Source organism: Acipenser ruthenus, chromosome 15 (assembly GCF_902713425.1).
Source record: "Acipenser ruthenus chromosome 15, fAciRut3.2 maternal haplotype, whole genome shotgun sequence".
NCBI lineage: Eukaryota > Metazoa > Chordata > Actinopteri > Acipenseriformes > Acipenseridae > Acipenser > Acipenser ruthenus.
The window spans coordinates 19,459,437-19,475,630 of NC_081203.1; the positions used below are offsets into that span (position 1 = coordinate 19,459,437).

Genomic DNA, 16,194 nt, shown 5'->3' on the forward strand with positions numbered 1-16,194 from the left:
CATGCGTGTCATGCTGTGTAAATGTCCCCGTGTGGAAGCAAAGTCACGTGTGGGGAGTCAGTTGAGCTCGTTTTTCGTCCCTGCAGTGAAAGACGCTTGTTTGTTCATTTGGTTTTGGTTTCTAGTTTTATTCTTTCCCCTGAATCCCCTTCGTAATCAGATCTAATATTTTAATTTAAGCATGAGTGACAACGATGACATCGAAGTCGACAGTGATGTAAGTAGCCGATTCATAGTTTTATAGTAAAAACAAATCGTATAAAGTCGTAAGAAATAAAAACGCCTTGGCTTGCTATGAGATGTCTCAGTTCTGTACTAGGAAGAGACTCGGTACGATCCGCGGTTTCGGTTCAATTACAGATAATTGGTCTCGGTGGTTAATCAGATTTTGATCGGGTGTCTCCTTTAATTAATTTTTTATATAGAATTATTTTCAATTTATTAACTTTTATTTTATCAGCGTTACCAAATTCAGTTTGTACTTTTTTCTGTTTTGTTTTACAGGAAGAACAACCGGGATTTCATTCGGTGGTGCGTAATTTTACAGAGCGTTTTATCCCGGTTAGACTTTTTAAAAAAATGAATATCACTGCTACTTCTACTACGACTACATTGCAATTCACATAATCTCTGGGTGGGTAAATAAAGAGAGTTGGCTGGGTTGAGACAGCGATGCTGGAGTTGCGAGGGACACCTACATCGGCGAAGGAAGAGCAGCCTAGGCACAGAAAGGACCATTGTAGGCCACTGCCGAAGCAGAGGAGCAAGCACGCATTTAGGGTTTGATCCAACAATGTAGATCCAACACAACACCACGTATCTTTATTTTAATGGTTGGTTGGGTTGTTAGATATTAATAATCTACTTTAAAAATAAATACAAGTTTGATGCTTGTTATGCATGAAATACGGGGTAATCCCACCCCACAAGCCATAGCGCGTCCTATATTTAGAGTGCCTCCGCTCCTTTTGTGTTTTAGCAGCAGGCTTCAAAACATTAAATAAGTGTGCGATTTAACAATTGGGCTGAAACCGTATTGGCGTGTGCTGTTTGTTTAACAGCTGTGTCATGCTGTAGTCAGTTTGCATTCACCACAATGTGAAATATTATTCTAAAACGAATCTATGCAGATGAACACCAGTCTGCAACAGCCCCATTTCCTGTTTTTGTATGAAACGTTAAATGTGAACAGTTTGGGTGTTGCAATGCAAAACGCAGATTGCAAAGAACGTCCCTTGCAATAAACCGCTATTTGATTAACAGTAAGCGTCGTGTGACTTGTAATGTTGTAATTGTTTTACGCAGGTCTGCGTGCACGTTATCTGTGCCCAAAACACCCTTGACAGTTTTGACAACACTGCAGCTGTCAAGCGCTATTAGTAAATGCCGGTTTGTACAGCATGTATTGTGGCTGAGAGGAGCACGGTGCTCGCTACATTTAGGTATAGCTCTATATATGCATGAATTAAATATCACATTGTAATTTCTGCATTGCTTTGTACCTGCAGTACTATTAAAATGCGATGTCTGCATGCGCACTACATTTGAGTAACGTGACATCGCCGTTTTTTCAGGTATTGCTGTTGTTAGCGTCTAAACATGTGACAACTCACAACGTCACCTGGATTAACCCCATGTCTCTCACATACGGTCACTAAGACTCTTCTGCAGTCATTTGGACTGCTTAGGTGTTGGTTTGCCACTGTACCAAACATTTTGTGATATTTTATATAGGTTACTGTACAAATGCATCAGCAGGAAGTACCCATGGAATATTTCAATGGAAATACACACTTTTTAACATTTATATAATTCTTTAATCTTTTAATTTTACTTCACCTTCTGTCCAAAGTTAATTCCAATCCCAGAAATCCTGCAGAAGGCAATATGCAGGATTTATTTTAATCAATATTTGTTTATTTTAAGCACTGTATTTATTATAATGAATATCATATTACCTTTCTATTTAAGAATCACAATGCATAATGTAAGTAACACACTGGCAGAAGATCATTTTACCAGAGGGCCCCAGGGTTTATTAGTACTAATACACCATACCAATATCTGGGCAGTAGCAGCTGGTTTTCAGTCCTGCTAAATAGGCAGTGGTTTATTTGTATGTAAATTGAGCACTAATTAAAAAAAAAAAAATCATCAGTTTAGCCTCCAATAAGAGGTCTGCTCCTTTAAAGGTGTGCAAACCAAGGCTTTAAAGCTCATTTGCCTGCCCTTTATTGTAATGTTACAATTAGTCCTCCTTTTCTTAAGCGAAGTGGTTCTTTGCTTGATAATCTCTGCAGGAGGTGCATATCACTGCTGGGGGTCAGTGGAGGAGGTCTGTATGTATATCACATGGATATTTTCATAAATCATATGCATGATATATAACATTGCATTAAAAATATCAATGTTGTTGCATAACTTTTTATGTAGTGGAGTCGTCAGTACATCACATCTCGTGATCTGCTAATTGTGAGGGAACTTGGTAAGGACATTCTTTGACAGTTGGAATCTGGGAGTGTAAGGACCTTGCTTATGTTTGGAGATCAGGTTTACATCATGGGGAAGGTTTTGTATTTACAGCTGTGTGTAACTGATGTGTTTCTTGTTTGTTTTAAGTCGGGTTACAATGAATGTGGTTCATGAAAAGGGTGAACTCTGAACACAACACATGTACAGTATGCAGGATTGACTGCATTTCCTTTTGAGTGTTTTCCTTGCAACATTTTAATAGTACTGCGTCTTGTTCAGGACCTGCGACTGGCATGCCGTGTTTGAATTGAAATATTCAGTAATGCTTCTGTGATGTTTTACCAACGTTGTACAATTAGTTTTGCTAATATATACCATTTGTAATTACAAATCGATCTCCGTTTAATCTTAGAAACTAACCAAATGTGTATATTTGGTCAAGTTTAGAAGGCCATTGTGGTATTTTCTTTTTAATTGGCCACAATGAATTTTTAAACCTAAAATGTTTAATGTACCCATTTAACTATATTTTGTTAATATTAATGGGCGTTTTTATGGTCAAATTCTGGCGTGCTTAAATTGGCCAAAATGTTATAATGATGCCTTAAATAAGATTTATACACTGGCCCAGCTTCAATTTTTATTGAACCCCAAAAGCATTCTTATAGAGGTTAAGCTTAGAAAGACATGTGGGTTTCCTGGCCAAGAGATTAATAATGAATATGATTGGTGGATTTCGTTTCAAATGACACGGCCTGCTTTAGAAATTTGGCTGAACAGACTTGGGCGGTGGGGCAGGATAAATTGTCTTCGGGATAGAAATAAAACTTCCATTACTTAGCAGAGTGAGCCATTCCAGGTTTTACTATAGTAAAATGGAGTATTAAGAGGGGAACCTGTAGTAAAATGAGCTGCTAAACAGTGTACAGTAAGGGCTGTGTATAAAGCAGGCATGTAGCACCAAGCTGACAGTGTTCAGATACAGCTCTGGGTCTCTCGCTGGCGGATAGGCTTGTCTTGCACGCAGCCCTTCAGTTGTACAAACGATTTCATGTGTACAATAATGTGTGCAAGTTTGACTATGCAAATCTAAGATATGTAAGTAAGTGGCAGCCACATGTTGTTGTTTTTCCTTTGTGGAAGGCCATCTCTGTTTCTGAAATGTTTTTAAACTTTTGTTTTGTAGTGCTATTGTAATATCCGTCCCGTTTTTCACATTTAAAACTGTATAGCTCCATGTTCTAAAAATGTAAAGATTTTTTTAAATTGTATTTTAGTAAGTAGCTTCAAATGTAATTTGATTTGCCTTTGTGTACATGTCCCCTCCTATGTTATAGTATTTGCAGTCATTGAGTGGTTCTGGGTTCTGTTATATTCTGTTAATCTGCCTTTACCTGGCTTTGAGCTGCTTTCAGTTTGTCTGGAGAATCTGAAATGCCGGGACAACGTAACCTTTCAACTCTCTGTGTCTTAATAAAATGCAGAGTTGAAAGGTCACATTGTAACATGATAGGTAGCTTGAATTGGGAAGCTGTTCAGTGCTGGCACTTGGAATTCTCCAGGAGAGCTGCACAACCCGATTATTCATTTATTCCAATTGCGCTCTCCACAAACATCAAGTTTACCATTACCATGAAGAAACGGCTGCTTTGGATTTGTCATTGCTGCTTTTCTTAGATTCTGTGGAGAACAGCAATCCACACAAATCCAAGCACAATTCTTTTTTTCTTTTGAATGGTAAATTCGCCCAATCAACACCAATTGCCCTCACCTTATTTCTGTGGAGAGCTTGATCAGAATACTCATCTGTTGGTGCAGCTCTATTCTGCACACAAGCCAGCAAGAGGCAGATTTAAAGATACAACTCAATATTGGAGCAACAGAATCAAAAATGTATGAAGAAAATGTGAAAACACAATTAAAAACAGCATTTGAAAAATACGCGCTCTTAAAAATATAATATCTGGCACAAGTGAGATGTAAAACCATTACAGTTTCATTTTCACCTGCCTGTTTTATCAGATGTGTTTTTAATGTGTGTTTTGGACACTCATCAGAAAGTGATTTAAGCCACACAATCAGCGGTGACCTTCTCAAACCTGTTTCCAGATGCAGGCAGGGTATTAAGATGGAACTGAATAGACTGGAGCGTGACTAAATGGTTTCGGCCCCGCCTAGTATACACGTTTGTATTATATAACACACCCAGTAACAGGGAAAACAAAACATTTGTATAGAAACGAAACTGAAGAACTGATTTCAGTGCCTCTCTTCATGTTAGTCATCAGTCTGGCTTGATCCTGGCATTTGTAGTATTTAGTGACGACCGCATAGGCATCTGTGAAATTGCGTCTTAAGCAACAGACTTTAATGGAGGGCAGCTTGAAACGTTATAGGAAAGCAGCTGCGAGCAAGGCCCACAGGTAAAGCAATTCCTTCCCCTGGAGAAAAACTCCAGAAGTGGCAAGTCTAGAACTGTCTGGGACGTTCTGCAGTGTTTGTCTGCCCACTAGTTGAAAAGTGATTTGAATCCTGTTTGTTTCCAGCAGTTTGAATTGGGTTAGGGTTTGAATAGGGACTCCTCTGCACTGTTTAGGATTGTGGCTCGCTGCTAGTTGGGAGTTCAGTGGAAATGATGTTAGGTGTTAAACTTTGAAGCTTTTGCAATAGGAATCTGTGGTCATTTTATACGGAAATATTATTATTGTTATTATTATTATTATTATTATTATTATTATTATTATTATTATTATTATTATTATTATTTATTTCTTAGCAGACACCCTTATCCAGGGCGACTTACAATTTATTTTTTTACATACAATTACCCATTTATACAGTTGGGTTTTTACTGGAGCAATCTAGGTTAAGTACCTTGCTCAAGGGTACAGCAGCAGTGTCCCCTACCAGGGATTGAACCCACGACCCTCCGGTCAAGAGTCCAGAGCCCTAACCACTACTCCACACTGCTTAGAAATGGGGAATTATACTACAGACATATTTTTGTAACATTGTGGACTGACAAATACTGTGGACCCGACCCTGTTCTAGAATAGACATAGCAAAAAGCATGCACCAAGAAATCAGACATAGTATGAAAACTATTTATGTTAATTTAAGCTCTTGTATGCTGGGTTGACATTAGAAGTTTATGCAGTTGGTATTTTACCATTCAACTGCAGAGCTCCTATTAAAACCTGGAATGGGTGAATCTGCTATGCAATAGGAGTCTTATTGCCATCCCTGAACTATTAAGAAACAACAAGAGAATTCATCACAAGCAGCCCACATCTCCTGACATTATTTAGTTGGTATTGCAGTGTAATTGCTTTCAAACAGCAAATCTGATAGCAGCATGTTCTTTCATTGCCGTAGCCCTAGCTGATCTGATCAATGCCTGTTATAACTCTGGAGTCTCGTGGTCTGTTCAGTAGAGATGCTCTCTGTGTAGGCACCAGCATGTCTGCTGTGGTTATCATTCCTGCTGTAGATCCCATCCACATAGAGAATCTTCATAGCATTTTGTGGCACTTGAATAGCTTTTAAAGAGGAAGTATCTTCAGATATCGTTAATGATTTGTTGTCTTTTTATGATGTTTGCCGTCTGGCCGTTTATTTTTCTGTTTTTACCTGGCTGGAACTTGTCTGGAAAACTGCATAGCACTGAACAGACTTCCTCATTGCATTCAGTCCTGAAATTCATCCAAATGCATTCATGGAAATAAGTTTTAAACTACTACATTTTTTTCATCAGACTGAAGAAGGTATGAGCTGAAAATGTCCTCCTTCAGTCCAGCACCATTATAACCCAACGTTCTGTATTTGTTACCTGACCGAATCTGTTTAGGCTGTTGCTTATCACTTTGGGATTGGGAGGGAATTAGTTGCTGCTGGAAGTAATAATTAATCAGGTTAGTCCTGTTCGTTATAAATTGTTTTCTTTGCTAAATGTTTTGTAATGCGCTTTTTATATTTCCATTTCAGGCAGACAAAAGGGCACACCATAACGCACTGGAGCGCAAGCGTAGGGACCACATCAAAGACAGCTTTCACAGTTTGAGGGATTCAGTCCCTGCGTTGCAGGGGGAAAAGGTTGGTACAGTTTTTGGAAAACTTATTTTTTCAGTTTCAGTATTTAGCACACTTCCTGTAAAACAAGCTATGTCCGCTACATACGCAGCGTTGTGTTTTACATTTCTGTTTGCCATTTGTAGAGCAAAACGTGATGTGTACCTTTTTTTGTAGGCAAAAGACAAGCAATTCTGGGGGAGAAATTGCCGACATGAAGTTGTCAAAATGAATCGCCCTGTGTATTTTTCCTAATTTAAGACTAGTATGCTACATGTTTTATTTGAGCATTTTTGTCACTTGTTTACAACAAGCTTTTGGTGTGTTTACATTAACATAGATTTTATATATAAAAAAAATCTTAAAATATGGTTCTGTCAAACGTCTGGTCAAATGCATTTAATTTTTGAACAAAAGACAATACTACAAATAAAGATAATGTCATGTCGGCAGTTTCACCTTTGGCGATTCCTTTAACGCATGGGGTTCTCAACTGGGGGTCTGCGGCCCCCTAGGAGGCCTTGGGGAGGTTTCAAGGGGTCCTCCAAAAGTAAACCAGGGAATGGGTTATTTTCCCTGCATGCTTATGAGACGCTGAAACCGATTAGCTTCAGCATGTCATAAGCATGTGCAGAAATGAACGCGTTCACGACAGGTTATAAAGCAGAGGAAAAATCGTTGGAAACACACACAAATACCAGATATGGATACATTTTTAATTCAACCATCAGCATCAAAACAACAAAACCCACAGAATGATGATAGAGAACTTCCTTCAGGTTCAACCGTAAGGGCTGAAGAACAGCAAGGAGGTGGTGTTGTGAGGAAAAAACATAAAGCCATTATTAACCCTGCAAAATTAAGGAAATATGAAGTCAGCTACTTGAATTTAGGTTTTATTTGTACTGGAAGTGGAGATATACCTCAACCACAGTGTGTAATTTGTGCACAAGTACTGTCCAATGGATGTTTGAAACCCTTCAAATTAGAGAAATTCACATCTACCGCGGATAAAAAGCTTGTAGTATCATCGTACATAGTGACGCAGAAAATTGTTAAAGCAAAAAGATTGCATACGATTGAGGAGTTGATAATGCTGTGTGCCATTGAAATTGTGAAGGAAATGTTTGGAGAGCAGAAGGAACTGGCAAAAATATTTAGCATGATTTTGCTATACAACTTGATGAATCCACAGACATTTCTAAAGTGTCTCATTTCCACACCTGTGTTCGGTATGTATGGAATAAGGAAGATTTTTTTGTTTTGCAAGGAGCTCAAGACAGGAACAAAGTCGGACGATATTTTCAAACTCTTAGATGATTTTATGACTTCAGCAGAAATCAGCCGGTCCAATTGCATGATGGAGCCGCTGCAATGACTGCAAAGCATTCTGGTGTTGTGCAAAAATAAGCCGTTGCACCTTGTGCTGTTTGGACACACACTTTCTTAGCTGATAAGAAACCCGAATTTGCTGAAGTGCTGAAAGATGACGTGTGACGCGTTCAAAATGAAACTACAACTCTGGAAAGTTTGTGTCTGTGGGGGGACTACTGATATGTTTGAGCTCTTACTTTCTTTCATTCAGTAATGAAACATTGACTTTGATGTAATCAAACCGCAGCTGGCAGTGCAGCTGTCTGGTCTAAACAAATGTAATACTTTCTTTCCTGAACTCGCGATGGAACAAGCCTCTACACGCCTGTGGGCTACAAACCCCATTAGTGAGAATACTGAAGCTAAACTGCCACCTTCTGTCCCATCAAAGCTGTTAGAAGACCTCATTGACATTTCATCAGACAGCTCCCTCAGAACCAAGTTCCGTGAAATGCTGCTGGAGACATTGTGGTGTGTGCGCTCTGATGAATACAGCACTGCTTCTTCTGCAGCACTGGAAGTGTTGGACCCATTCAGTACAACCTACTTATATGAAATCGGATTTTCAGCCATGACATCGATGAAAACCAAGTACCAAGCCAGGACATTGACCATGACATGCGTGTGTACTTGGTGAAGATACCTTCACGTCTTGACAGAATTGTTGCTCCGCACCAGCAAGTTTCATATTGAGTAAGCAAAACAAAAATAATTATATATATGTGTGTGTGTGTGTGTGTGTTTTACATATAGTATTAAGAGAGGACAAAGCGAGCACAGGGAAGAATTTTTTAAACGTCTCTGAGATGGCATGGTGGCGGTATTTGTGTGTGAAAGTGGTATTGGTTTCCCAGTATGTGGCCTTTCATTGACAGAGTGTGTCTGGTTATACTGTCTCGCCAGGTATGAAATTGCTGGCTGTGAGCACCCAATATGGCGAGCCACAGCACACTGCCCTAGTCCAGCCTCCAACTTGCCAATTACACGAAGGCTCTGCTCTCTTGACAGACGTGACACATTGTTTTTTTCTGTGATTTTCTTTATTGCTTTTATTCAAGCTTGCAATTAAACAGCTGAAATCACTCCATATCCAGCATCCAATCAACTGTCTCACTAATTAGGTGATTAAGTGCATATGCTTCAGTCATAGTCACTCAAGCGTGTCATGGTCAAGGGTGAATGATCGAGTGATTAAAACGAATTCATTTCGTAATTGTCCATCATTTTATATACGTTATAATAGTGATACGTTTATTTTTGATGCTCTGTGTGTGTATATATAATGGTATGTATGTGTGTATGTATGTCTGTATGGTGGGCCATGGAATTTCTATAGCCGGGGGGGGCCTCCGAAGCAAAAAAGTTGAGAACCCCTGCTTTACCGGATCTGCTGTCTAGCAAATACAGGATGACGTCAATTGGCCACTTTGGTCTGCTGCTGTGGAGAAACTATTTCTAACCAAATTGAAGGATTCCAAATTGCATTCTGCTGTTCTTAATGTTCTCTTGAAGCTAGTGCTCCCTTCAGTGAATGCAAAAGCACGTGCATAGATTCTGTGATGGCAGCTCTTTAATATTGTTGCCCATCGTTTGCTGCTTCATTGATCTGCAGTGATGTTTTGTTTGTAACAGCAGCAGGCAGTGGCCAGCTGATAATAACCCTGTATATTTTTCCCGATCAGGACAGCGAAGTCGGCTCAGCCCCACTGATCGAGTCAAATAGACAGGTGAGTTGTGTGACTAGACCCTATTGATTCTAATGTGCCTGCAACCTCTGCCTTTCTGTCATGTTTTCTTTGTGTTTGATATTACTTAGGAGACCGAATCCTGCAAGCGGCTCCGAAGAGTTCATAGTTGCACACTTGTAAGCGTAGCTGATGCAGACCTAGCTTGTTTTACAGTGTTGGAGTTGCTAAGCCAGTGGTTCTCAATTCAACCATCAGAGTCCTCTAACAGCCCAACTGCAGACGTGTAAACCGGACTCTGGTATTCCTATACATACCAAAATACCTTCTCCGTTTAATACTATTCACTATAGTGTTGCAGTGTGTACTGTTCTTTTCCAGAACGACACCGTCATAAATTAGGGAACAACCTCAAACATTTGTATGTCCTCGTTAACGTGCCTTTTAAGAATTAAAAATAAAGATATAAAGTGGAACTGTTTCTGTACACATTAGAGCTGACAGCAGGTATGCGATAGTGACTTCAGTGAACAGTTGAAGGCAAAATTAGCCAATAATCCTATACTCTCTTCACTGATATGGTAGTGTAAAGTAGTCAAGTAGACTGACGTTTTAGCTAGTGCCCTCTTCAGTATACTAGGTGAAACGTTTGTCTACTTGACTTCGTTTTATCTTAGCACAGTAAAAGTATTGTGAGCCAGTATCTGCATTGTACATGCTGGTTCCTTACTTACAAGATCTCTTTCAACACTGCAGAGCGCTCTAATATAATAGGAAAGGTAACCACTCAAAACTGCAGAGCTGTATAGAGGTCTAAGAAACAAACATAACTCGACTCAAGACTCCTCTGGTAGGAAAGGATGGATAACTCTACTCAACACTACAGACTGTTGTAGTAAAGGAAAGCTAGCTCCACTCAACACTGCAGAGCACTCTGACCCAGCATAAAACAAATATAAAATCTATATGTATGTATCTATATGTAATGTATTTTAATTAGGTAGTCTTTCTGTAAAACTATACAAAAAATTAAGCACAGTTTTCTCTTCCTTCAGTATCTACCTGTGTCACCATAATTTACTGTGCTTTTACAGTATGTATTCTTAAGGTATTTATTTATTATTTTAACGTGACCTCAGAAACTGAAACTTAAAATAAATGCAAAGTTGAAACAAACGTGTACTGTGAGAGGACCTTGAGGTTTGGGGCTGAGAACCACAGCTAGACCATTGTAATTAGAGCAGTCAAAGAAAGAAAGAGAAGTTAAAGAAAAAGAAGACCTGTTTGAAGCAAAGGCTCCTGGCCAGAACATAGAAAACTAACAAGAAACTAAACACCAGTTGAAGCTGCAGCTAAGTGGTTTCTTGCTAGTTCTGTACTGCTCTGTTCCTTGGAAAATGTCCCTTTTACACTTGCTTCACAGCACCCTTGTACTGAACACCAGACTAGCACTCTGCTTCCATAATCAATAGTAATCTACATGAGGAACCACCATGAGAAGATAATGGCAGTATCACTAACACAGTAATGAGACTCTAGGCAGGAAAGAACACTTTTTTTTTTCCTTTACAGATTCACAAATTTAAAGCCGCAGTGTCCTATAATAGTTTCTCTGAAAATGTTACATACTGTTTATTTCATTCTTTCATTGTTTAATTTTTCTTTTAGCAGATCTGACTTTTGGACGGGAGCTCCCAGGGGGCGGCGCACAATTGGCCGAGCGGCGCCTGGTGGGGGGGAGGTATAGGTTGGCCAGGGTGTCCTTGGCTCACCGCGCACCAGCGACCCCTGTAGTCTGGCCAGGTGCCTGTGGGCTTGCCTGTAAGCTGCCCAAAGCAGTGTTGTCCTCCGACGCTATAGCTCTGAAGTGGCTGCACGGTGGGTCTGCAGTGTGAAAAGAAGCGGTCGGCTGACGGCACACGCTTCGGAGGACAGCGTGTGTTTGTCTTCGCCGCTCCCGAGTCAGCGCAGAGCCTAAAAATAATTAGCTATTCTAAATTGGGAAAAAATAATAATAAAAAAAAAACAATTGGCGACTACTACATTTTAAATAAATAAATAAATGACTTACTCAAACTCTGCTACAGACATTTTAAAAAGATTTAGTCTCTTCAGTTGTAAGAAAATTTAAAGAAATAAAACCTGAAAAGGAGACTTTTGAGGTCTTGAAAGCCAGTGCTTCTATATCAGTTAATCTAATGAACAAAATCAAGCCGCCTGTTATAGAAATTCAAACTTTTCACATTGTGTTTTTTGTTCTGCTGAGAGAACTTTCCAGAAACACCTACACATCTATATTTATGAATGTGAACAGACCGGGTAGCCAATGAGGCCTGGTCAAGTAAGGTGCAGAGAAGGGTAAACCTGTGGAGGAATGTTGCAGACAGTCACCCCATTGAACTGTTTAGTACAAAAAGAGTAAATGATTGTTGGACACTGCCGCTTTAAAATTCTTTAAAGATGAGCAATAGAAATGGCAGGTACTGGTCACTGCAGTGTATTGGGACGAACCAGTTGGCACAACAATGACCCAGCTAGCCAATCAAATCAGTATTCTGCTCACAAGCTGGTCATGTGAGTTGTGATCTGATTGGAGGCTGCTTTATCTGGTTGGCCACTAGGGGACGTTGGGAGCCATCTTTACCATTTTTGTCATTGAGAGTGACCATTTTATTGATGGTACACAAGTACACTTTTTAATTTATAACTGTAACTTACATAAATGGGTTGTACTGTAAGTAAGTCAGACAGCTTTTTACATGTTGCTAATACAATTTTTTTCCAAATGCTGCTGCTGGTAAATGGTTGAGTGCTTTTTGTCTGTCTCACCGGAGCTCGTTATAATGGTCTAATGCTGCACTCGCACAGAAAGCTATGTACTCGCAGGGTAGCACTGTAATTAGCAGGCATGGCACTAAGGCATGTCTCTTTGAGGCAGGTTTTATTGGACACTGTTTTAACATTGAGGAACGGTATGCCAAATTTACAAAGAAGCAGAAGCTAGGGACTCGCAAATTAAAAAGGTAAAATTAAAATTCAACAATTGTTTAATTTAAACTACATTTTTAAAACTGTGCTTCCAGTTTATTATTATTTATCCAGGGCGACTTACAATTGTTACAAGATATCACATTATTTTATTTTTTACATACAATTACCCATTTATACAGTTGGGTTTTTACTGGAGCAATCTAGGTAAAGTACCTTGCTCAAGGGTACAGCAGCAGTGTTCCCCCATCGGGGATTGAACCCACGACCCTCCGGTCAAGAGTCCAGAGCCCTAACCACTACACCACAGAAAGAGAAAAAAAACAAACTGGAGCGTTACCCATGTTCAAACTTGACTCCTTTAATTTATTGTGAGCCGATTACAGACTTATGATTATTATTATTATTATTATTATTATTATTATTATTATTATTATTATTATTTATTTCTTAGCAGACGCCCTTATCCAGGGCGACTTACAATCGTAAGCAAATACATTAAGTGTTACAATACAAGTAATACAATAAGAGCAAGAAATACAATAACTTTTGTTCAAGCAAAGTACAAGTGTGACAAACCACAATTCAATAATACAGCAGATAATAGTGATAGTTACATCAGGATATGATTAAATACAAAATACTACAGGTTAAACACTTGGCAGATTACAGTATTCTGAAGTACAGGATTAAATGCAGTAAAATAGGGGGCAGATAAGAGCAAAATAAAGCACATTATACTGTTCGATGCAACAAAAGCCAGTTGCCTTTAAGGTATAGCCAGTTAAATTGCAACTTGGTAACTAATGTATTCTTCCTGTTGGCTAGATTCACTTTGTATCATTTTCTGTTTTATAATCCCATCATGCTGACTTTTAAAAGTTTAATGCACCACTTTGGCCTCAATAGAGCTCAGAATCCTGTCTAACTCCCACTGGGACACAAGCGTATAACCCAGGGCTTCCCAAACCCGGTCCTCGGGGACCCAAGTGTCTCTGGTTTTCATTCCAACTGACCTCTTAATTACTTAACTGAACCCTTAATTGAGCCAATAAATTGCTTAATTAGACCTTCAATTGTTCTCGGGTCGTAAAATTGCAGATTTCAAGTTACTGATAAAATGTTATAGTTAATTTGACATCTCCAACTGTTTGAGCTGAAAACAATTAAAAAGGTATAATTAAGCAAATTAGTAGTTAAATTACGGGTTTAATACCACATAGAACATCCACCGGGGGCCACAAGTAACACACTTTCTCTATTGATCTTGTAAGCAATTTTATTTTTTATTTTTTTGCAACTTTGAAGTCAAATTTTGGAAATCCAGTTTATTTTCATTGATAATGACAAATGGCTGCTGATACTGTTTGGTGCAACAATAACACATGGGTGAAATACACCTGCGAGTAGTGAAAGCAGCATTAAATGGTTATAAAAAAACTTGGGTTGAGCGAAGTTTAATCACAACCATGCCACGAAGGTAAGTGAAAAGTCTAGCTTGGTTCACTTTTACTTGTGAGCGTTTGCCAGGAGAGAGAGAACTTCACTGATAAACATTGTAGTGGATCCAGGTCGTGTTCCCTACTGCAACAGTGCTGGGGAAATGAGTGCCATATTGTGGGATACAGAAACACGCATTGTGTGGGTACACTGCAATGTTTGCAAGAGAAATTCTCTTTCTTATGGCGAACGCTCTCAAGTTGAGAAATGTCTTCCCTAGATGATTTAGAACCCAGGATGAGATATGAATACAAATATAAAAACTAATTAGGATTATATTTTAAAAATAGATTGCTATACGGACAACACAGGATATGGCAAAGGCAAAGTAAAGAGTTTCTTGTAAACACTGTAGGGTGTCCTGGGACACTAAGATAAACTGTCTAACTTTTAAGATCTGTATCTAAAACAAGCAGCTCCTGCCCAGAACGGTAAGGTGTAATGGCATTGTGAGGATAGCTGATAAAGACACTTTCTTGCATAACAGTTTAAGATTCAGTGAGCTTATTTAGTTACTCCTAAGCCGGTGGTCTCTGGGATATTTCTAATTAAGCTTGTAGAAAAGCCTGACCTAGCTTAAACTGCTAAGCTATGCATCTTACTTGAGACATTCTTTTCCATGCGTTGAGCATATTATAATTAGGGGTTCCGGTTTTCGGTCAAAACCGATTTTTGACGATAAATACCAGCTGGATTTAACGTTCAAGTTCCCGGCATTTATTTTACAAAACCGATAAAGAGAATCTCCACTCGTTTTTATTTTTAAGTCCCATTTCCCAACATCCCCTGCTCAGAGAGAATGCATGCGAGAAGGCTTCCTGTGTCAGTTCGTATCTGGTTTGTTGTTACACACACACTCCTTATATTCTGCAACATCCACACTCCTTACAGTTTTACCACTTTCTGTTGTGGAACATCGGTATGAGGATCGTTTTAACCGATTTTGGGTCCTGAAAATTAGTAAAGTGCCGATTTAAGTAATTGACTGTTTTTCTTTTTAATTTTTTTTAAATGCTGAAAAACCGAAAGCCCTCATTTTATGTCTTCACAATATGTTTCAGACTTCAATATACACTATACAAGATGGAACTTGAATTTAAGTGAGGTGTTCATAATGTATTTTATTCATTGTAATAAGTAATAGGAAAGTATTTTGCATATTTGAAGGCATTTACTATCGAGGTCAGGCTCCTCATTTTCTTAGTATTTTCAAAGTCTAAAAGAGCCTCAGAACTCATTTTAAGTATATTTTATAAATTGTGTTGTATTGTTTATGTATTCAGTATTACCCCAGTATTAATGTTTTTGCCCATCATTCTGTAATTTGTTATTGAAGACACTGGGGTTACACTGAAACCTTTTTAGAAATGCTGTGTTAAGGAAACGATAACATTTCGTTGTATGTTTTAGTTTGTAATCTGTTGCTGACAGCAATCTATCAAACAGGCATCCCGTGCTCAAATCCTAGACAAAGCCACAGAGTATATCCAGTATATGAGAAGGAAAAACCACACGCACCAGCAGGACATTGACGACCTCAAGAGACAGAACGCCCTGCTGGAGCAACAAGGTGAGGAGGTTAGGGCTGGGCAGATACTCTGCCATTCGGAGGCACGATTGAAGGTATTCATTGGAATGGAATAAAGCCTCTTACACAAAACAAAGCTCTCCCTTGTTTGCCCTCTACCAATCAATAACAGTGTGACGGTGTGATATGAATACAGAACCAAACTAAAAGCACCTGTAGAATGAACAAGTAAATATATTTACAATACCCAGTCAAGAGTAACTAGCAGATATGTGTGTAATGGTTTTAATAAATTAGCACTCTTAATTAATAATTACTTCCAACCAAGCTCAAGATCCGGAAAATGAAACAGTCGAACAATAACACAACACGGTTATATAGACTATAGATTTTATCAAAATGAGTTCAGTAATACGGTACAAAAGTAAGAAAGTTAGTGTCAAAATAATCAGTACATTAAGTTTAGCATTGGATACTATTCAGGTAATACTTCTGCTTAAATGTGACATGTCCATTATAAGTAAAAGCAAGCATTCATCAACATTTATATTTTTCTATAATACTAGCAAGGTTCTTAAA

The 16,194-nt window shown here is 38.7% G+C and overlaps 1 protein-coding gene across 7 annotated transcripts in view; it reads left to right on the forward strand.

The window, feature by feature from the left end:
- The window catches only part of LOC117421915 (protein max), an 18,712-nt gene continuing 2,518 nt past the window's right edge, over positions 1–16,194 (forward strand). Inside the window, exons 1-5 of one of the 7 annotated variants that reach the window (XM_058987345.1) lie at positions 1–217; positions 505–531; positions 6,457–6,564; positions 9,597–9,641; positions 15,519–15,657. In XM_058987345.1, the coding sequence (XP_058843328.1) occupies positions 182–217; positions 505–531; positions 6,457–6,564; positions 9,597–9,641; positions 15,519–15,657 (355 nt within the window). In that variant the 5' untranslated portion in view covers positions 1–181. The remainder of the gene's footprint in view (positions 218–504; positions 532–6,456; positions 6,565–9,596; positions 9,642–15,518; positions 15,658–16,194) is intronic. The other 6 variants (XM_058987346.1, XM_058987347.1, XM_058987348.1 and 3 more) reach the window with 6 other exon arrangements.